Raw genomic sequence first — 24,421 nt, forward strand, 5'->3', positions numbered from 1 at the left:
GTACCACCAGCTGGATTTTGAATGGCTGCTGAGCATGACTACCTTTTCTTCTTCTAACACAGTGACCTCCTAATAAAAACATAATTGACTGGACCCTCCTCCCTGTTAAACCAGCTAGAAACAAGCATCCAGATTTTCTAAGGAAGAACCATGGCCCAGATACTCGAAGGTATTTAGGCACCTAACTCCCATTGATTTCAATGGGAATTGGGATTCTACGAGGATCTGGGCCCTTGACTCTCTTATAAAAGCATGGAAACAAGGAGGAACTTCCTCCACAGCACCATCCTTCCTTCTGGACCATTCAGGGTCTGCACTGTGGGAGGGCCAAGGAGAAGTGGACAGGGTTGGGGGGAATGCACATCATGGAAATTAGTCAGAAAAGATCAAACAAGCGGAATTGTTTGTCTGGAATTCTCCTAGCCTATATCATTCACAACCAGAGGTTTGCTAGCAGTGGTGCAAAGCAGTATTGCCACCACAAACATTCAAAAATGATGAATCAGGCCCCCCAACAGTATGAAATTGGCTTAAAAATCATGAGATGTTAAAGAAATTGGGTTCTATTTATTTGCCATCCAGGTTTTTTTTTGTTTTTTTTTTGTTTTTTTTGAGCCTGAAGGTTGAACTTGGGTCATATTTTCTAGTTTTACTTCTCAATCATGAGGGCTAGAAATTTACTTTTTTAAAACGTAAAAGCAGAAATTCTCATGTAATCACTTTTCTCCAGGAGCTGGGGCTTTGAATATCATGAGATCCTAATAAAATTGCACAAATGGGCAACACTGGCAAAGCACAGGGCCTGGGCCTCTAATGATCTCTGTGAAGGGAACCTGATGGAGACTTCCTCTATGGGAACCCCATTCTGTACGTGTGGACTGGACAGCATGATCTGGGCCATAGAAAGTAATATATATTTTATTAAGAATATATTGTAGATTCTTTTTTAATGGTTATCATTAGTTATTGTAAAAGAGCATGATATGGGAGAAAATTAAACAATTGTTTTGTTAAATGACATACCATTATAGACTGAGGTATTGTTAGAAATTGCTATCTGGTAAGGATACTTAGTTTGAGTTAATATAGAATAATCCAGATCCATGCTGAAATTGTATGAATATTTTTTGGTTAAAACAATTAATATTTTTAATAGAGAGATTTTTTTGAAGATTGTGACTTTTTATCATGCTGCATTTTGATAGAAGAGTAGGAGAATATCTTTGAAGGTTAGGGGTTTGCAATTTACTCAAGATGCGGAAATTAATTAAATTAAAAGTTTGTGTTTTATTGGGCCAATAAAAGATATGTATAAACGATGTACTTTGCCCTTTTCATTTACATTCTTCACAACATGATGAGATGTCTAAAATATTCCAAGTATCCCTACATTTGTATCTTTGGTAAATAGCCTGCGTTTTCCAAGCTGCCATTTAGGGTTATTAGATTATTTTTGTTTTTGTAATTTTGTTTGTGTTGGTTTTATATTTGTTGTACACGTGCATAAAAAGGAATAGCAAGAATACAGATAAATACATGTAAAGGAACAGCATAGGTTGCACAAAATATGGAAAGACAGATCTTTCTGAAATATAGAGACTGGATCATTTATGACCCTGTACAAAAAGGCTCTCGAGACAAGGAGGAAATAAAATATGTATGCTTTGAGGAATTAGAAATTTGATAGAAAATAAATTTTTATAGCTGAAGAGCTAAAAAGTGTATTTCATTCCTGTGGCCCAAATTACGGAAAGCACTTAAGTGTGTCCCTGTTCAAGCGAGCATGTGCTTAACTTTATGCATGTGATTTAGTAGAGTCCTTAATAGGGTTGCTTTCCTGATTCCTGACCTGTAAGCCAAAAACTTTTAATATTTATTTCAATTATTATTTACTGATGTAAATCCATATCCTGCTCTCCACTCATCCAGGCAGTCCCATTCACTTCAGAATGAGCAGGATTAATAGATACATGGAGTTTAAGTACTAATCTGACCTCCTGTATATCACACATCATTAAATTTCTCCCTGTTGCCCCATATTGAACCTAATAACTTGTGTTTGACTAAAGCATGTCTTCAAGAAAGGTATCCAATCTTGATTTGAACACATCAAGAGATGGAGAATCCACCACTTCCCTTCGTAGTTTGTTCAAATGGTTAATCACCCTTGCTGTTAAAAGTTTGTGTATAATTAGTCATTTGAATTTGTCTGTCTTGAACTTTCAGCCATTGGTTCTTATTATGCCTTTCTCCACTTGATTAGTGAGCACTTTAGTACCTGGTATTTTCTCCCTGTGATATTCTGTAATCAAGTCACCTCTGAGTCTTCTTTTCGATATGACTGAGCACTTCTCTGTAAGACTTAATTGTAAGGCATTTTGCCAGACCTTAAATAACTGTTGTAGCTCTTTTCTGCACTCACTCTAATTTCTCAACATTCTTTTTAAAATATGGATGCCAGAACTGCTCGTAGGATTTCAGTATTAGTCTCACCACTGTGATTTCTGGCCTATTACTTTCAATGTGACTGTTCTTCTCTGAGTAAGGGGAGCAAGATTTTTCCCCAAATTGGCTTTTCCATTACATCTGTAGTAGACTGTTCATTCAAACAGTTCATATTGGAAGTGCTGAATCCTGATTTCCCTCTCCTGAAAATGACTCTTTTGTCTACCACAATAGACAACCAATTTTAATCAGTATTGCATAAAGTTAGATCAATGAGTATGCCAAGATTAAGTGAGGGTTGTTCATCAGGCTGCAGAAAACCCTTGGAAGATGTAGGATTTTCAAAACTTTAAATGAATTAATGCAAGGTGGGTTTTTTTGTTTGTTTTGCTTTTTAAAAAAAGAGAAGATAATAAATCAAGGTTGTGAGTGCTCAGACCCCCAAAAATTGGCTTTAATTGGCTCAAATTTATCACTGGCATAAAGAAAAATGAAGTTTGCCTCCAAAGAGATTTGTTATATGATAGAATAAATGTCATGATGATGAGAACAAGTGGCTTTAAAAAAATCCACCAAAAATATGTTTTCCAATAAATCTCTCCAAAAATGATTGAAAATGTCTTGGGAATTATTTAAGCGATTTAGAGTATTCTTGAAAAGTGTACAGCGGGACACATTCAGTACAGTCTTTTGTAGCTCATTAGCAATTTCTTTAATGAGTTTTCTTTTATAGTGATAGATAGTTAAGGTAACAGACAAGTGACAGATTGTTTGTCTTTAATGATTTCCCTATTTCAGGCCCATTACAAAGCAATTAGAAATCTGACAGCATTTTCACTCTGCATTACTGATCATCTAAAGTGATGAGAAATGAGAGGTGATGAATATTAATTGTATATTTTCATATGATTATCATAAATTATTACCTTGTCGAATGTGATGCAGGTGAGTAAGAGCAAAGAGGAAAATTCAGTCAGATATAATCATTTGAAAGATTGCATGACTTCGTTTTTGTCTTTATCTAGCTAAACTATCTATGCATTTTTTCCATAAGAAGTCTCTAGTTTATGTTTGAGCATAGGAAGTACTTTTGAGCCATTTCGGTAGTTACCTATTATTATGTCAAAAAAAAAATTAAAAGAACATTGATTTGCAAAATCAAGCACTCAAAAGTTAGGAAATACCAGAATTACGATTGTCCATGCATTTTGGGTGCCCAATTTCAGAATACTAGGGCCTAATTTTATAGACTACTTAGTGTTTTAGCATTTTATATGTTCAGTGCAGAGCTCCCCTTGACCTCAGTTGTAGTTGTGAGTGCTCAGCGTTTCTGCAAATAGATCCCAGGTGTCCCAGGTTGGTTACCCAGAAAATTGATAACACACAATAGTCACTTGTGAAAATTTCAGTTTCTGTGATTTGCCCTGTATCACATAGGGAGTCTGTGGCACAGGCAGTGATAGAATCCAATTCTCCAAGGGGCATTTATCTGCTTTAACCACAAGACCATGCTTTCTCTTTCTGCAAGCCCCTGCATCATCCCTTACACAGCCTTGATTCATCCCCAGTGCAGGTCCATCTCATGGACTGAATGAGGCAGAGATCCTTTGGAAAAAGTAGCATGTGATCATGTATTTAAAGACTGTATCATAATGCATATGTACAAGGGGGCCAAGTTAAGGTTGTACAGGCAACTTTAACTCTGGCATTTCCTAACTTTTATGTGCTTGACTTTGCAACCATAATGCTCTTACTGTAGGCTTTTGGCTCTACATCCTGTTTCAGATTGTGGGAAAGGGAGAAATATAGGGCACTAAGTGTCCACTATTATGTGTGTTCCCAGGGCTCAGTTATCTCATGCAGAAATGTACAAAGTGTAAGATGGGTTATCACTTCCCCTTTCTCCACTTAAGGGGCATGTAGTTGGCGTGACCAGATGTCCCGATTTTATAGGGACAGTCCCGATTTTTTGGGTATTTTTCTTCTCTAGGCTCCTATTACCCCCCACCCCCGTCCCGATTTTTCACACCTGCTGTCTGGTCACCCTACCCAAGTTACTAAATTGGCATGTAGTCCAATTCACAGTCTAGCCCACATCAGAAAATATGAATCAGAAACTTTTGTTTTTTTGCCCTATGGTACAAGCACCATAATCCTTTGTATATAAATTACACATTTGGAGTCATGGCACATTTGTTATTCTGTGCCTTCATCTAGCTCAATTTAGGAACATAAGAATTGACATATCCACCTTAGTTCAGATCTATGGTTCATTTAGTAGGGTTAGGCTACCTTGGCTCTGACACTTCCCAGTAATAGTGTGTAGCTCTTATATAGCACTTTTCATCAGTAGATTTTAAAACATTTTACAAAGGAGTTCAATATTATTATCATCCTCATTTTATAGATGGCAGTGGAGTGAGTTCCCCATGGTTATCTAGTAGGCCAATTACAGGGCCAGGAATAGAATCAATGTATCTAGAGTACCTTTCTGGTGCTCAATCCACTACGCTACACTGCATTCAAGGTGCTTCTGAGGATAGATACTTCTGAGAAAGATGTAAAAACATATGATGCATAATTTTGCAACGTATCTTTGGGGAAATTTTTTCCTAACCCTGAGCTGTTAGAGGATGACTTCTATCTTAAAGCATGAGGGTTGATGGTTTTCATTGTTTATTTAAATGGCTAATCATTTTTTTTAATCTTGCTTAACTTTTTGTCTTAGTAATGTGAGTGCCACATGTTAATTTTGACTTGTAACAATGTCTCCTTGATTTTGTATTATGATGAGAATGATCTCTATAGTATTCATTATTTTATATAATTCTAACACATAACCTTATATTTGCCTCCTCTGTAAATGTGATACTTCTTATCTTTTCAATTTCTCCTTATATGGAAATGTCTCCATGACTCTTATCATTTTCATTTCCCTTGTCAGCATCCTTTTTGTTTTGCTACCTCTTTTTTGAGATGGGATGACCAAATCTGACTGCAGTATTCACAGTGAAGGAATGCAATCAATTAGGGCTGTCGATTAATCGCAGTTAACTTATGTGATTAATTCAAAAAAATTAATCGTGATGAAAAAAATTAATTGTGATTAATCACAGTTTTAATCGCACTGTTAAACAATAGAATACTTATTGAAATGTATTAAATATTTTGGAGGTTTTTCTGCATTTTCATATATATTGTATTCTGTGTTGTAATTGAAATCAAAGTGTATATTTTTATTACAAATATTTGCACTGTTAAAATTATTACAAAAACAGTATTTTTCAATTCACCTCATACAAGTACTGTAGTGCAATCTCTTTATCATGAAAGTGCAACTTACAAACGTAGATTTTTTTTGTTACAAAACTGCACTCAAAAACAAAACAATGTAAAACTTCAGAGCCTACATGTCTACTCAGTCCTACTTCTTGAATCGCTAAGACAAACAAGTTTGTTTATATTTACAGGAGATAATGCTGCCCTCTTCTTCTTTACAATGTCGCCAGAAAGTGAGAACAGGCAATTGCATGGCACTTTTGTAGCTGGCATTGCAAGGTATTTATGTGCCAGATATGCTAAACATTTGTATGTCCCTTCATGCTTTGGCCACCATTCCAGAGGACATGCTTCCATCCTGATGAGGTCGTTTAAAAAAATTTGCATTGATTAAATTTGTGATTGAACTCCTTGGGGGAGAATATGTCCTCTGCTCTGTTTTACCTGCATTCTGCCATATATTTCATGTTATAGCAGTCTCAGATGATGACCCACCACATGTTGTTTATTTTAAGAACACTTTAAGAACACTGCAGATTTGATAAAACGCAAAGAAGGTACCAATGTGAGATTTCTAAAGATAGCTACAGCACTCAACACAAGGTTTAAGAATCTGAAGTGCCTTCCAAAATCTGAGAGGGATGAGGTGTGGAGCATGCTTTCAGAAGTCTTAAAAGAGCAACACTCCAATGTGGAAACTACAGAACCCAAACCACCAAAAAGGGAAATCAACCTTCTGCTGGTGGAATCTGACTCAGATGATGAAAATAAACATGCGTCGGTCCGCACTAATTTGGATTGTAATCGAGAAGAACCCGTCATCAGCATGGACGCATGTCCCCTGGAATGGTAGTTGAAGGGTGAAGGGACATATGAATCTTGAGCACATTTGTCACATAAATATCTTACGATGCTGGCTACAACGGTGCCATGCGAATGCCTGTTCTCATTTTCAGGTGACATTGTAAAAAAGAAGGAGGCAGCATTATCTCCTGCAAATGTAAACAAACTTGTTTGTCTTAGTGATTGGCTGAACAAGAAGTAGGACTGAGTGGACTTGCAGGCTCTAAAATTTTACATTGTTTTATTTTTGAAGGCAGTTTTTTTGTACATAATTCTACATGTGTAAGTTCAACTTTCATGATAAATTGATTGCACTACAGTACTTGTATTAGGTGAATTGAAAAATACTATTTCTTTTGTTTTTTTACAGTGCAAATACTTGTAATCAAAAATAAATATAAAGTGATCACTGTACACTTTGTATTCTGTGTTGTAATTGAAATCAATATATTTGAAAATATAGAAAATATTCAAAAATATTTAAATAAATGGTATTCTATTATTCGATTAATTACCATTAATTTTTTTAATCGCTTGACAGCCTTAATATATATATTAGGCAGATATTTTATTTGAACTCTGCATAATGGCACCTAGAATGAATAATTCAAAGTGTTATTTTGAACTTGCATTATTTTAATCTTGTCTGCACTGAATTTAATCTATTGTTGTGTTGGGCAGTAGGGATTGTGTGCAATAGTCTTACCTTCAGTAGATTCTTTCCCACCTTATAAAGAATTTATATTATTATAGGAAGAGATAGTAGTTAACCCCTGTAGTTAAGGTTGCTTATCACTTTCCATTAAAAAATCCCTTTAACTGTTGGGGCTGAAATTTTACATGTAGTTTATCTACCTTATAGGGTTTTTAAGGGATGGGGAGGGTGGGAGAGGAAATTTCCACTAAAATGGTTCAGCTGTTTCCAAGAATGAGATTAGGTAAAATATGTTACTTTGTCTATGTTAAAAAATTCTTATATAAATTCTTAAGAACACTGAAAAATTCTCAGTTTCATTGAGAAGCACTAGCATTTCCATGTTTTGGAGCAGCACTTGAAATTTGGCGGGGGTGTTGTTCCAGTGTTAGAGATGTCCCTTTAGCAGCCCCCAAGAAAATCTCCTCAAATTTTACCAAGTTATAAGCCTCTGAAAAACCACAGTTTGCACATACTCAGTAGAGGCTCATTAGAATTTGCAGCTAAATTCTCTGTAGACTCCATCTGCACTGAGTATGCTCCATCCCCACAGAGCTCTTACATACAAACAGACTGTGCATGAAGAATCTCAACAGAGTGCCTGAGCATGCTCTTCTATCCCATGATTACGGGGCTGAGCAGGGCTTTCCCTACAGTTGCATGCCAGGGCTTTGGAGCTGTGCTCAGGCTCCGCTCCAGCTCCAGGCCAAAACCTGCAGCTCCACTGCTCCGGAGCTGCTCCACGCTCCAGCTCCAGGCTCCACTCCAAAGCCCTGGTTGCACCTTCCAGCTGCCAGGAGCCACTCTGGCATGGGATACCTCAGCTAAGATCAGGGAAATTGTCTTTCTTGTGCTCGCCATGCCTCCTGCTAGCACCCAGGCAGCAGGGAGGATATAAAAAATGTAGCCTGACTCAAATGTAAAGGGTTACGAAGCAGATGGGGAACAAGGAAAGAGGCAGGAGCAGAAGGGAGATAACACAGGAGCAGAGGGAAAAGGAACATCAGCTGGGGAGGTAGCGATAGGAGCATAGTGGGGACAAGGGCAGCCGTGGGCGAGAGGGGGATAGAAGTAGAGATGAGGACAGGGACATGAGCTGAGGAAGGGGAGGAAAGGAGCAGAGGAAGATAGAGTTGAGAGGAGGGGTATAGGCGAACAGTGTGGAACAAGGTAGGGTCTGGGAGAGATGATAGGAGCAGAGAGAGGTGGGGCTGGAGGGTACAAGCAGGGGGAATGGGCAAAAGCTACAGGAAAGAGATAAGAATAAGGGAGCAAGGGCTGAGGACAGGAGTGGAAAGGGACAGGAGGATGAGGCAGGGCAGGAGTAGAACTGGGGAGTGGGGGGGATAGGAACAGGGTGGGGGTAGGAGCAGAAGGGTTTATAAACACTACCGTATGCTCCTCTTCAGAATCTGGAATTGAACCCAGGATTCCTGAGTCTCAATGTTCCTCTGCCTGTCAGCAAGTAGCTGTGATACCCACTGCCAAAGTACCGGTATATGTCTTATTCATCTGTAGTGATTGGGCCACATAGAGCATAACAGCCCACTATTGCCACTAGTTACTATGTTAGCTGAACAAGTAGAGATCTGTGCACTGGATCTATAGGTTCCAATCCTGATGCTCACCCACGTGGGGGTCAGTGTAGTTCTTCATAATGAAATTTCTGGGTTTTTTTCAGTTTGCTATTTAAAATCTTAGAAAATTAATTACAAAAATCTATGTTAAAAGAACTTTAAGGTTGCAAAGTCAAGCACTCTAAAGGTAGAAAATTTTAGGTTATTTGTGCAAGATTTCCCTTACCCATAGCTAATTGGGCATCTCTTATTTACACACACTGAAGTACAAAATGGTGTAAAAGGAGAGGGGAATCATTTGAACTGAGAAAAGGACAGAATAGCTCATTACATATAAAACGTGTATATGAAAAAATTGGAAACATGTTGGGGGGAAATTGTTTGGGTTTTATGCTCCTGTTGTTACCACAGCAACAACATTAAATAGTATTTAGGCTGTCTCTGAGATAGAGAACAGCTTTTCAAAGAAATATACCATACATATTTTTTGATTTTAACATGTATTTTATAAACAGGTGTTACCATATTCATATTCTTAATGTTACTTATACATTTTTAAATGTTTTAAGCTAATTTTTATAGTCTCACTTCTCTTATACCCAGGTTAAAAAAGAAAGAGCAAAAATGTGTATTTAATAAGTGCCCCTCTATAATACTCCATGGTCTATGCCAGGGATCTAAAACTCAAATGAACACAAGGGCCACATGAGGTCTAGTACATTGGCCTGAGGGCCGCATTACTGACACCTCCCATTCACCGTCCTTGGCCCCGCCCCAACTCCACCCCTTCCATGAGGCCCTGCCCCTGCCCCACCTCTTACCACCCCTTCCCCGCCCCCATTCCAACCCCTTCCCCTATTCACGAATGCACAACTACAAAATGGGGAATAACTGGTTAGGCCAAGGGTGGCCAACCTGAGCCTGAGATTGCCAAAGAGCCACAGTAATACATCAGCAGCCCCCCATCAGCTGCCCCCCCCCCCCGCCGCACCCAGCGCCTTCCACCTACTGGCAGCCCCTTCGATCAGCCCCTCCCCCTCCCAACCCACACCTCCCGGTCAGCAGTTTTGTGGCGTGCAGGAGGCTATGGGGGGAGGGGAGGAAAGGGGATAAGCGAGGGCACGGCATGCTCAGGGGAGGGGGTGGGAAGGGGTGGAGTGGGAGCAGGGCCTGTGGCAGAGCCAGGGGTTGAGCAGTGAGCACATTGGAAAGTTGGTGCCTGTAGCTCCAGCCCCAGAGTTGGTGCCTATACAAGGAGCTGCATATTAACTTCTGAAGAGCTGCATGTGGTTCCGGAGCCACAGGTTGGCCACCCCTGGGTTAGGCAGTAGTACTCCTGAAAAGGATCTGGGGGATATAGTTAAGGCTACGATTTAGTCACAGTATTTTTAGTAAAAGTCATGGACAGGTCACGAGCAATAAACAAAAATTCACGGCCTGTGACCCATCCGTGACTTATACTATAAATAGTCCTGAATAAATCTTTGGGTGGCTGCTGCTGCGGGGGTTACCCTTGGAGGCCACTGCTGTGGGGAATGTCCTGGAGGGCTGCTGCTGCAGAAGGGGGACCACGGCCAGCAGCACCAGCTGTCAGGGGCTGCTAGAGCAGTAGTTGCTCCAGCTGCCACGGGGACCACTGCCTGGAGCCGCCAAAGCAGCGGTTGCTCGGGGAACCTGCTCTAGCCGCGCCTGGGACCACTTCTCAGGCAGTCCCCAGGACCAGCTGCCCGGGACAGCCCAAGCAGCGGCCAGTGCGGCTGGCTGCAGGGCCACCCGAGTAGCTGTCCGCAGAGCTGCTCCAGCAGCAGCCTGTGTGGCTGTCCCCGGGCCACCTGAGCAGCTGCCCCCAGAGCTTGCTACTTGCGCAGCCCTGAGATCATCCAGACTGGCCACTGCAGAATCCATGACTTCTGCGACCTTTGTGACAGACACAAAGCTCTAGTTATAGTGAATCACAAATTCAATATGAGCCAACAATGTGATGCAGTTTCAAAAAAAGGCTAATATCATTCAAGGGTGTATTAACAAGAGTTTCATATGTATGACACAAGTGGTAATTGTTCCAGTCTACTCCACACTGGTGAGGCCTCAGCTGGAGTAGTGTGTCCAGTTCTGGGTGCTACACCTCAAGAAAGATGTGGACAAACTGGAGTGAATCCAGATGAGAGCAACAAAAATGGTAAAAAGCTTAGATAACCTGCCCTAGGAGGAAAGTGTTAAAACTAGGTGTGATTAGTCTTGAGAAAAGAAGACAGAGGGGGGACCTGATAACAGTCTTTAAATATGTTAGGTTCTTATAAAGAGGACGATGATCAATTGTTCTCCATGTTCCCTGAAGTAATCAGCTTAATCTGCAGCAAGGGAGATTTAGTTTACATAGGAAAAAATGTTCTAACTATAAGGATAGTTAAGTATTGGAATAGGTTTCCAAGGGAGGTTGTGGAATCTCTGCAATTGGAGGTTTTTGAGAACAGGTTAGACCAGTCAGGGATGCTCTAGATATACTTGGTCCTGCCTCAGCTCAGAGGGATGGACTAGATGACTTCTTGAGGTCCTTTCCAGTCCTACAATCTGTGATTCTATTACTCTATAATTATTGGCCTACATTACTTCTGCTTCCATTGAAATCAATAGTTGAAGTCCTACTGAGTCCAGCTGGTGCAGCATTAGACCCTGTATAGACAGGTAATATAAATATTGCAGGATGGACATCAGTATAAATGTGCTCAGTCCTGTGAACAGATGTTCTGTTGCATTCTGCACAGAATTTAAGTGACTACTATGAGGGATTTAAAATAATCAAACCTTATTCTCCAGAGAAAAAGGTAATCAAGAGGACTGCCTACAAAAATTGTGCAACCAGTAAAAACATTTCCATACCAAGTCTGGCACTTGGGCATGGTTGAAAAGGACATCAAGTTTCTTAACCTGGCTCTTGACTTCCAAAGGTGCCACATTAGTAAGTGTAGTGGAAAAGAATGCTTTCTCATGGTGACAACCCTATTCACCAGCAACACTTCACTCTTCATTAGATTGAGAATGACATATCTCAAACATATATACCCAGCATTATAATCCAACTAGTCCAGTCCTCCAGGGTTGCCACAGTAATGAGGTCATATTCAATTTGTGACCTGATCCATTTTAAAATTACAAAAGAATGTAATACAAACAATCTTATATTTTGATTTTTTTCTAAGGGCCAATAATACATAGACCAACAATACTCACTTCTGGGACAGTATGGAAGAGACCCCATTAATCCCCCTGAGTGCCAAGACTACAGTTGTGCCTGGACCTTATGTGGATTATGCAAGGGAGGGGGAAACTCCTTTCTCTCAGCCACTCCTGTACACATTCACATACTGCACATCCATGTAATGAACTGCTGTTAATCATGAGTAAGATGTATTAAAGTCAGCAGGGCCTGATGAAATTCATCCTAGGGCACTTCAGGAACTAGCTAAAGGAATCTCTGAACTGTTAGTCATTACCCTAAAGAATCATGGAGGATGGGAAAGTTCCAGATAGGGTGATCAGATAGCAAGTGTGAAAAATCGGGACAGTGGGTGGGGGGGGTAATAGGAGCCTATATAAGGAAAAGACCCAAAAATCGGGACATCTGGTCACCCTAGTTTTAGAGGACTTGAGAAGGGCAAACATAGTACCATCTTTAAAAAGGGGCACAAAAGGGTCCCAGGGAAATATAGACCTGTCAGCCGTGCTTCGGTACCTGGAAAGATACTGGAACAAATTATTAAACAATTAATTTGTAAGCACCTAGAGAATAATAGGGTGATAAGTAAGAGCCAACATGGATTTGTCAAGAACAAATCATACCAAACTAATTCAATTTTCTTCTTTGACAGGGTTACTGACCTAGTAGATGGGGGGAAACTGTACACATATCTTGATTTTAGTATGGCTTTTGACACAGTCCCACATGACATTTGAGCTCCCCTCCAGCCCTACATTTCTGATTCTATAAACATAATATCCTTTTTTCTTTTTCTTTACTTTTCTTTATTCTGCCATTACAAAAAAAAAAAAAAAAAAAAAGGATCCCTGTGACTAACTGGATGTTTATCCTGATGTATATAAAATGAATATTCAGTTTTTTGAAGATTCTAAATGTTATCTGAAGACCTGTATTAGAAAAATAGGCATGTTTAATGTCATTTTGATTACTTGTTAGTGCAAACTGCAATATAACGTTTAAAGACAACAGAGGAATGGGTATGTTGTCTATGATGCTTATAAACATGATAGATCGACAGTATTTCACAGTTTACGTTAACAGCAGCTTCAAGAGAAATATAATTATCAAATGAATTATAGAAGTTTTGGTATTCAGATTATTCATTTTATTTTTAATTGGCTTTTTTCAAGATAATTGGGTATGCTCCCATGTGTTTGTGGGAAGGGGGCATTGGGCTAATTGGCTTTGATGCACTTATTTTCTTTGGAAGTATAGAATGAATTCTACCATACTTTTGTTTAACATTTGTTTTATGTTGTAGTTTCTTCTTTAAAAAAATAGTATTTTCTGGTATAAAGAACAGTTAAATCTACTTAATTGCCTCTGATCATTACCATTAAATATGTCTGATATCTCTACATACTGTATTGCCCATTACTATCTGAAAACACATTCCTGAAGTCCTTAGTCCTAGCTCAGGCAAAACTCCCATTGTATTCTCTTCCAGTTTTGTTTGAGCTAGGACAAAATAAAAATCGCAAGACTAGTCACATAGCAGAGTTGTTTTCAAAAGGACAGTCCTCTAAGGAACATTCAGTGGTTGAAATGCACGTTTGAGAGACAAGCTATTTTGTTTCATTTTTAATTACAGAAGATAACTATGGTAAAATGAAAAAATGTAGAAAATAAATAAATTAGTAATTGCAATTTGTATTTCTTGTCTTTTTTAGTAAAGACTATAAGAGTAAACAGTTTTAACATAAAACTGTATTTCAGATACACAGTTTGTATATACTTCTGTGGATTATAGAATGGATTGGCTCTTCCTTATTATTGTTGTTTATTATGTGGATTACAGTAGTGCCTCCAGATTGAGTCCCCATTGTGCTGGACACTGTACAGATGTATAACTAACATTCTATTTGTGAAAAGATGTAAAGGAAAGTAGTAATGAAAAGAAGAAACAAACAAAAGGGGACAGGGGTTGAGGGGGAAGGAAGGAGAGGAGGGGGAGGACAGGGTAACAGCAATTCAAGTTTTATTTTTTAATAGACTAGCCTTGTACACAATTTGTAGGTATAGAGATTTTGTTGTAGTTGTTTGTGAATGGAGACAAATGAGCAGATCAGTAGCAATAATCTTAGCGCATCACCTGCCTAGCCATTATAATTTGGCTGTATTCTGTGGAAGTGAATCTTGAGGAGGGATTTGAAGAATAGGGTAGCAGCGTTATCAATCTTTCGAGGAGGATGACCCATTCATACCAGGGCTGCCCAGAGGATTCAGGGGGCCTGGGGCAAAGCGGAGGAGCTGCAGCGCCTGTACTCACCCGGCGGCGGTCCGGGTCTTTGGTGGCATTTCAGCAGCGGGGGGCCCTTCAGTCGCTCCACGCCCCCCACCGCTGAAATGCCGCCGAAGACCCGGACCGCCGCTGGGCCAGGGCTTGCAGGGCCCCCTGTGGGGCCTGGGGAAAATTGCCCAGCTCTCTGAATCATGCAGCAGTTGGCTGTGATATGTGGCAATAGCCCACTGGACATTCTGGGAGTTGCAGTCCCCAGCTTACTCGGATGGAGGAGGTAAACTAGAACTCCCAGAAGAGTAGACATACCCATAAGGGTAGATATACACTGTGCTCCTGTGTAGTGAGCCAAGCACCATTTTGAAAGAGGTGTTGTACTTTAAACTAGCAGGTGGCAACTGCGGGCGCTGTGAGGAGAATAGTTGTCGCTGCTGTCTGTCCCAGTTGGGTCTGCATGTTTTAGAGTCACTGCGGCTGCGTAAGGGCGTCCGAGCCCTCCATTGGGAAGGTGGCACTGCATAAGAGGGCCCAGGATTGTAGCCTCCCTGCCCAGAGCAGGGCAGGAGGTCTCTAAGGAGAAGTGGGGGGTGGCTGGGTGTCAGGGGCTTGGCACAGCCCTGCAATATCCACAGACAATTTTTGCAGATTGTGGATAGGATGCAGATACAAATTTTGTATCTGTGAAGGACTCTACATACTAGTCAAGGCCAGAATGTAGGTAGGAGGTTGCAGTAATCAAGGTGTTGCCTGATGAAGTGTAATGCACTGTTATAACTATTACTCTAGAGATATACAGTATCATACAAATTATAAGCATTTATATTTATTTTTATATTTATATATATTAAATATATATATATTAAATATATATTTATATATATTAAATATTTATATTTATATTTATGGTATAACTAACTTTTATTAAATACACTACACATGCAGTAGATCTACGTAGCAAAATGTCAGATATTCCGCATTAATACTGGAGAAGTTTGTTTTTAAAGTAGGAGTTGTGAGAGCAATAGGTTGAACTATGAAATCTTTCACCACTTTTTAGATGTCAGTATATCAGGGCCTCAAGCTGTGCAAGTCCCACAATAGTACTGACCGTAGAACTAGGATTGTAGAAGTTTTTCTATAAAGAGGTGACAAAAACAAGAACTGATTAAAAGTCAGTTTTTATACAGGAGTTAGCAGGAAATAAAACATGACTGTGATGGTGTCTGTCAGGTTTTCTCTGCCCTGTTCTGGAGATATTGGCACCAGGACACCACTGTGCGCAGGCCGGGCTACCAACAAGATTCATCTCCAGGGTATGTCTACACTCTGTTGTAACCTCAGGTTCGAATTGAAGCTTAAGCCTAACCCCCTTCCATCTTCACAAAAATTGTGCTAACACAGGGCTTGGACCAATGGTCCCAGGACCCCACAGGGGTGGAAGGTCCAAGCCTGAGTCAAGCCACGACTCAGGGTTCAAACCCTATTGCTTTGCAGTGTAGACGCAGCCCTACTGGACTCATGCTCTGGGAGTCTGCCAAAAGTATTCCACAATCCCACTAGCTGACTTTCTTTGTCCTCTGGACAGTCAATTTTGGTTGGCAGTCAGATTTTCCTGCATCACAAACAAAGGGCTAGAGCGACCACACTTTGGGAGGGTGCTAGGAAGTCTGGGTTATGGGTGGTTGGACTCAGGCCAACATAATGCACTGTATACGCTGGAGCCCCACGTTGGGACCCAGGGCTCAACAGTTCCTAACCTGGGGTTGTAAATGAGTGTAGACCATCAAGTCCTAGATTAACAAATCCATGGTCTGCTAACTCAAGTTCTGCTAACCCTGAGCTTACATGGCATTGTAGACATACCTCCAGAGGCCTAAAAGGGCTAGAAAGAGTGTCAAGGGCAGACCTGCTAGAACCAGCTGCTGGCCTGCTCCCTGACAAACTCCCTGAAGCAGCCTCACCTGCCACATTGACCTTTTAGTGAGGAAAAGAGTAACAACTTGTATCACAGTCGGTTCAAGGATATTTCTAAGAATAAAGAAGCAAAGAATAAAGACTTCATGTTCCATTTTCTAAGGACCAGATTCTGCCACCATTGGCATTTTGAGTCGTGCCTTTCTATATAGATACTCCCATTAATTCCAATGGGACTACTTAAGGAGTAAGATACTACTACACATTGCAGAATATGGCCCTGAGTGATTATAAACTATAGCTTAAAGGGCCTGATTTCAAAAATCCTTCCGAGGTGGTGATTTTTCTTTATTTAGCCTGTGTTTTTAGGGGTTCACACTGCAAACAAAGAAAACATTTGCAAATGCTGAAATTATTGCTATCCGCTGGGTGGTTAGTTTTTATACAACTATAGTGCTAAATCTGGCTTGCTTTAAAACGTGTCAGTAGTCTCATTTGTAAAAGGGATTTTATAAGTACTTGGATTAATTAATAAAGTTTGCTTTAGCTTTCCCGTTAGGTACTGGTATTATTATTATTATTATTGTTATTTATTATTTTTGGTAAGTGACCAAAACCATTATGAGAACATGAGAAGCAGATCATTTTGAATTCTGAACTACAGGTGTCGCACCTTACCTTCAGTTCTCCATTTTAATAGAAGAAGCTACAAGAACATTAATTTTTTGCATACAGTAGGTTTATCACAGTTCAGGATGAGCTGTACCCTCTCTCAGTCTCTGGGTGGGCACCCTTTCCAAGTGACAGGGCTATGTCTGAACTTCTGTCAGAGGCAAATCCCGCAATTCATTCCACTCTTGACTGAGTCTCTAGGTCTTAGCACCCCTATTTACCAAGTGTTTCCCAGCAGATCTAGTTGGTTTTGACTCCTGTTATAGACTTCTCTTTGGTAGCCTATGATCAGTATGAAAATACAATGACTCAAAACAGCCTCTTTGAAACAAAGTATTATTTACTTATCCTTAGGCATGTACCAAACAGAGAGAGAAAGGGTTAAAACAACAAAAGGTCTACACACATATTATCTTACCTAAATCTTAGTCTTTCCTTGTACGCTTAAATAGGTCCCACTTGTCCCAGGTACTTCCAACATTGGAGCTGGGTGAGGCAGACTTCATCCCTGCAGTCTCTGCCTCAGTCTGACCCTCAGTCAGTGTCTCCCCATTCTGAAATCAGCTTTTTTATCCATCTCAATGTTACTTTGTCTGTTGTGGGACTCCTGATCCTAGTCAATCCAGTTTAAGCATCTCACTAAGGAGGCCAGAGGTAGACTTCCAGCAGTGGATTTGTCCATTAAACACTGGCAATTGAGTTAGAGTCATTGTCTCCCTTCCTGGAGATCTATAAAACCATCCAGGATTGAGTTAACTCTTTTCTTCTGTGTAAGAGACAGCATGATACTGCTCATGTAGACAGAGAGACACAATATTTGTTTTTTAAAAAAGTATTGATATCTCCCACACTCTTCCGAAGACTAAAATTGGAAGAAATCTACATACAGCAGATGAAGATCTGCTCCACAGTTTCTGCATTCTGGAAATAAATAATTTAATATTTATTTGAAACATATACAAAAAGTTCCGAACCTGCAAAGACTTATGTATGTGAGTCATCTCACTGGTGCCAGGGGGGCTACATACATGTTTTAAATTAAGCATGAGAGTAATTATTTGTGGGACTAGGGCCTTAATCTGTAAATGCCTGATTCTAAGAGTTGCTGAGCATCTACTGCTCCCATTGATTTAACAGGAGTTGTGGGCGCTCAGCACTTCTTCGGATCAAGACATAAACTTTTGACTCTGATATTTTGCATGGTTGAGCATGAGCAATTCATTCCATACTCTAATTGGTTCCCCTTCTGTTAGCTTTATCTATATAATTAAAAGCAAGAATATTTTAACACTTTAATCTTATACTTTGGAAAGTCTTGCATATAGCTTCCACAATAACATTTCATAATAAATGAAATAATATTCCTTCCAAATGAATTTCAGCAATAAACTGAGTAAGTTTACAAAGTTTACAATAAACTTAGTAAGTTACAAAATCTCATATACAAGCCTTTAAAATTTCTGGATAATTCCGCCAATCTAGCTCCATAGAGAAGACTTTTTTATCCCTACCCCTGTCTCTCTCTTTAAGCCTCCAAATTGGTATTGCTCCTCACCATCTCCAAATTCTGTTCCCTAAAAATGTAAATACATAAAAAATACAATCTGCCTTCATCCTGAAATAAAATTATTCTACTTAACTGCTAGGGGGAAAATTTGTCATGTACACATGGGAGAAAGAAGAAGGGAGATATGCAGCATCAGCTATGGATAGTTTTAACTCAGGAAGTTCCTTCGAGAGAAAATGTAACCAAACTCCAAACCTGCAGACAGTGGAACTTTCTGTGCCTGCGTCCAGTAGATAACTAACTGCTTGGTTTGCAAAATAACACAAGGGGGAGGGGGCAAGTAGCTGAACAATAAGGGGTCACAAACAAAAGGGGCAGATACATGTAGCTTGCTAATTATGTATGGTAATGATAGCAAATTTTGGCCAATCATAGAGCGATAGATTATCATAGTCAACTGCATATAATACTTTGTTGTAAGTGTTTTCAGGGTTCTTGCCAACTTATGAGCTCGAACCCAATTGCAATTGAAATAAACGTATCGCCCCTCCCGGGGCTCCTTGCTTGATTAGCTGTGTCTGTCTCTCCTTATTCCTCAGCTGGAACGGACAGGAATTTCTACGACAATCCAAACTGAACATTACTATGTTCAGAAACCCATTATGCTTCATACTGGCTTCAGTTAGACTACTCATGTGAAAAAGCACTACTCGATTGGGTTCATGCTAATTAATCAAGAGTTTCAGTTGTAACTATTAATAGTAAAAACCTCTGCATTAATTTTAATTACTGCCTTTGACATTTCTAAACAGGAAATGGCAAATGACAAAAGGCCAGTAAGTGCTCATGTACCTTGCAATCCAACTTTTGGGGAATCACAAAGAAATAATGAATTCTTAACTTCATCAACGTCTTCATGTCATAACAGTGTACAAACTACAGTAGTGAAGCAGTATGTGAATAAAGTCATCACATCTTCTTCCCACTTATATAATTTTCCAAGGTAAGATTTTTAATTTGCTATTTTGTGATATGCTGCACAGAATATAATTGAGAAAAATAACTTTATTAGCAACAGTTTAAAGCTGAAAATAAAGGTAATTTTTAAAGATAATTTCATGGTTGCGCAGTAACATTTACTGTTAGTTTCCTATACTCAATCTGAAAAGTGCCTCAGAACACTGCAGATACGGAGAAATGTTTTAGCTATAGATCACTCTGAGCTATCTAAATTTGAGTTTATCTAAATTTTTAATCATCTCAAAATTAGTGATCTTTGTGGCTTTGAAGCCTTAAAAACAAAGGCCTCCTCTTCTTCAGATTTTCAGATTTTTTCACTTGGTTAGATATTAGTCCTTCCCCTGGAATTCCCCAGCCATGCGGGGAACAGGAATGCCAAACTGGGCCCTAATAGTCAATGTAAGTCATTATAGCAATAAAAATAATGTAAATATACAAACATGATTAAAAGATACAAGATGTTGCACATGTATATCTAAGGGGCAAATCCTTATGTGTCATACAAGCCATGCAAGGACATAAGATGGCATAAGGCACCACCCTTACTTCCCTATGTGGGCAACCCATCCTGTGGGTAGCTGCGGGGGGGGGGTGGGGCCACTGTATCCTTGGTTCTGCCATCATGCAGAAAGCATACCTGCATCAGGTTTAGATTTTTTTTGTTACAAAACTGCACTCAAAAACAAAACAATGTAAAACTTCAGAGCCTACAAGTCTACTCAGTCCTACTTCTTGTATCGCTAAGACAAACAAGTTTGTTTATATTTACAGGAGATAATGCTGCCCTCTTCTTCTTTACAACATCGCCAGAAAGTGAGAGCAGGCAATTGCATGGCACTTTTGTAGCTGGCATTGCAAGGTATTTACGTGCCAGATATGCTAAACATTTGCATGTCCCTTCATGCTTTGGCCACCATTCCAGAGGACATGCTTCCATGCTGATGACGTCATTTAAAAAAGTTTGCATTGATTAAATTTGTGATTGAACTCCTTGAGGGAGAATATGTCCCCTGCTCTGTTTTACCTGCATTCTGCCAATATTTCATGTTATAGCAGTCTCAGATGATGACCCACCACATGTTGTTTATTTTAAGAACACTTTAAGAACACTGCAGATTTGATAACATGCAAAGAAAGTACCAATGTGAGATTTCTAAAGATAGCTACAGCACTCAACACAAGGTTTAAGAATTTGAAGTGCCGTCCAAAATCTGAGAGGGATGAGGTGTGGAGCATGCTTTCAGAAGTCTTAAAAGAGCAACACTACAATGTGGAAACTTCAGAACCCGAACCACCAAAAAAGAAAATCAACCTTCTGCTGGTGGCATCTGACTCAGATGATGAAAATGAACAGACTGCTTTGGATTGTTCTCGAGCAGAACCCGTCATCAGCCTGGATGCATGTCTCCTGGAATCGTGGTTGAAGCGTGAAGAGACATATGAGTCTTGAGCGCATCTGTCTCATAAATATCTTGTGACGCCAGCTACAACAGTGCCATGAGAAACAAGAAGTGGGCAGCATTATCTCCGGCAAATGTAAACAAACTTGTTTGTCTGAGCGATTGGCTGAACAAGAAGTAGTACTGAGTGGACTTTTAGGCTCTAAAATTTTACATTTTTTTTAATCCAGTCTTTTTGTACATAATTCTACATTTGTAAGTTCAACTTTTGTGATAAAGAGATTGCATCACAGTACTTGTATTAGATGTATTGAAAAATACTATTTCTTTTGTTTTTTACAGTTCAAATATTTGTAATCAAAAATAAATATAAAGTGAGCACTGTACACTTTGTATTCTGTGTTGTAATTGAAATCAATATATTTGAAAATCCAAATTTGAAACATCCAATGTTTATATAAATGGTATTCTATTATTCTTTAACAGTGCGATTAATTGCAATTAATTTTTTTAATCACGCAATTAATCGCAATTCATTTTTTTAATCGCTTGGACAGCCCTAGTTTATACATTTATCACGATCTTGTCTCAGTGCTTCAGGAGAGTAACTGGTGATACAATACTCTTAAGTAACTTAGCCCAGTTAGTGGTTCCTACATTGTTTCCTGTTGTTTTATTCCCAAAGAGTTTATAATCTAACTAGATAAAAAACAAAGTATTGAGGAAATGGTTGTAACATAAAGGCATTGATTGCCTTTGGATTGAGGGGTTATGTTTGGCATCTCTCTTTCAATAACCGTAGTTTAATTTTTAAATAAAGTTTGTGTTTATATTATATTGTAAGCAAAATAAACTTCCCCTCTACTTGCTTATTTTAAACCCCTCCCCTTTATTCTCTCCTACTTGTTTCTATAAGATGCTCTCCACTGTGGAGCCCATTCCTCACAATGTACCCCATGCCAATAGTACCTTTTTCTTTCTTATCACCACTTCTCTAGTGTAGCTAAAATATGGCTTAATATATATATTCATAACCAACACTGAAAACTTAAACTTGGACCAGGTGGCCTACATGCAACAGCTCTTGCAGATAATCTAAAAGGAAAGCCTCCTCTACCTGGCTGATTTAGTAACAGTTGTGCTGATCCTATTTTGTTAGAGATGGTTCTTACTGCATTCCTTCCTCTGTCTCAGATATGGGGAGTCTTTTGTTTGGACTGTGAGGGGAAAAAAATCCTGGAGCCCCTTTAAGGATTCCACCTCCCCCACTGTGTGGGGACCTCTGCTTCCTCGTGGGTTTAGGGAAGGGTTAACGGTGATCAGGAGGGAGTCCAAGTTTATTGGTCAAACTGAATGGTGCAGTGGTAGCCCAGGCTCCTGTGCAGCCTTGGGAACTATTTATAAGCCCTTTCCCCTAACATACCAGTCTGCACCTGGGAGCAATGGCTCCCATCATCCCCACACTCTTGGGATTACAATAGAACTGGGTTTCTGGGTCCTGCTCTGAGCATCATAGGAATCACCTTTTGGGCTCCCAGAAGGTATGCTTGAAAGGTATTTTTCCTTCATTGCTAGGTTGGTCTGGGTGAAGTGAATTTTTTTCATCTTTCCCTCAGGAACCCACAGACCTGGGATACGTCTTGACTTCTCTGGAGTCAATGATAAAACTCCCATTGATTTCAACAGAGCCATGATTTTATTCCCAGGTGGTAGGTGAGATGGTAAAATGTTCATCTTTTTGTACCTTGGCAGGCGTCCAGCGCAGATGCTTATTTAAAGGAATCCTGGTTCCCTGATAAACAGGAGCTGGAAGGGCATTGTGTAAAGAATCTGGGGCATGAGTTGTGGCTCCTAATATCTGGTACAGTGAGAGGCCACCACTTTTCCTCTATGCTCTCAACTCTTGTATGAGGATGGTGTGGTCCCAGCAATGGTGCTGGGAGCAGGTTAAAGGTTTGGAGGAGTGAAGGCTTGAGGCAGTCCTTCTCCAAGTGGTACAGATTCTAGAAAGAAAGTTGATCTGCATTGGATGAGTTATTGCCAGATAATTTCCCAGATGTGATAAATTAATAAAATTGGAGCATCGTTAAATCATGTTCCTGGTGTCTTGTCTTGTCTTCTTGTGATGCCTGAGACAAATATACATGTGCAAGATATTGAATTTTAAAAAATAACTACGAAATGGGGATGAAACTGTGGCTCCAGTAAAGTCAATGGCAAAACCCCCACTGACTTAAATAGGGTCAGGATTTTACCATATGTGTATAATTTGGGTCGTAACTTTCTTGTTAATTGAATTTGGACATAGTGTTATCACAACAGTATTATGATGTCAGTGCAAGCCTCTTGCAGAAAAGATATCAGACCAAAATAGAATGAAACAATGAGAGTACAATCAGTGGAGAGTACATTACAGTATCAACTCAAAATGATAAAGATATAAATCTACTAGGATGGCATGGTCTGTCAATACGAAGTTATATTAATGCAGTTATTTGCAGTAGACAATTAGGTGGCAAAACAAAATAATATCAGTGCAAATCTATATAAACATGTATATGATGCCTGGAGGAAGATAGGGTAGCAATGTGAACTTCCGTTATAGCTAAGTCTCAATACTTTCATTTTTTAAATGTTTTATGCGGATAAATATTTAGAGGTATATAAACTAGCTTGGCATCTAGATTGTACTAGTTGCAGTTAGTCCAACAAGAAGTTTAACTACTATTAAAATAGTAATAAGATAAAGTTTAGCTTAAAATACAATTAATTAATATTAAAATAAATCACTATATCTCTTGAGCAAGGTTTTAAGTGCTCCAAAAATATAAAGCAAAAAATATATGCTTGTCAAATATACAGTATAAATAAATAATTTAGGTGAAAATGGATGACTAGATATAACAAAGAGACGACCAAATAATGAAGGGCTAAAGAGTGGTTGTTACATTTGATGTACTTCATTGTATATTGTAAGTAATTGCTATCCATAAAAATTCTATGGCTTCTGTATAAGAAAAAGGAGACAATTTGACAGGCAACACTGGTACTAAGCGACAGCAAGTACAAATCCTTGGCAACTGTCATTATCCTGCTGTTGAATTCACATCCAAAACTGTGTGATAACTTCGACCTGCATACTTGTTATTGAACCAGGGTCTGTCAAAGTAGCCACATTTTTCACTTATGAATAGGATTGTTAGCCTCATGTAGATTTATGTCTTAGAAAACTCAAAACTGTGTAGAATGCTTTCTTTTATTTAAAAAAGACTATTGTTTTGTGCTTAAAAAATAAAAAATATGTTGACGTGTATCCTGGTTAAATTTTCATGGGTAGTTTGAGAATGTCTTTGAAAAATTTATGGTAAAATAAAACTTCTATGTTGTATCTAAATTAATTTAAAGTGTATGAACTAGAGCTTAGAATAATTTGCTTTTATAATAACTACAAACATCTCTCTCAAAACTTCCTCAATATAATCACACAAAGAAGCAATTCTAGAACTGCTAGTAAATATGCAATAAAGATTTTAGGCCTTAGTACACATAGGGTTTGGGATTCTTTTGTTTCT

At 39.2% G+C, this 24,421-nt stretch overlaps 1 protein-coding gene across 1 annotated transcript in view; it reads left to right on the top strand.

Moving 5' to 3' along the window:
• Positions 1 to 24,421, top strand: part of DCDC1 (doublecortin domain containing 1) — a 414,547-nt gene that overhangs the window by 7,777 nt on the left and 382,349 nt on the right. Inside the window, exon 2 of the mRNA XM_065592482.1 lies at positions 19,242 to 19,432. Within this exon, the coding sequence (XP_065448554.1) occupies positions 19,242 to 19,432 (191 nt within the window). The remainder of the gene's footprint in view (positions 1 to 19,241; positions 19,433 to 24,421) is intronic.

Source organism: Chrysemys picta, chromosome 4 (genome assembly GCF_011386835.1).
Source record: "Chrysemys picta bellii isolate R12L10 chromosome 4, ASM1138683v2, whole genome shotgun sequence".
NCBI lineage: Eukaryota > Metazoa > Chordata > Testudines > Emydidae > Chrysemys > Chrysemys picta.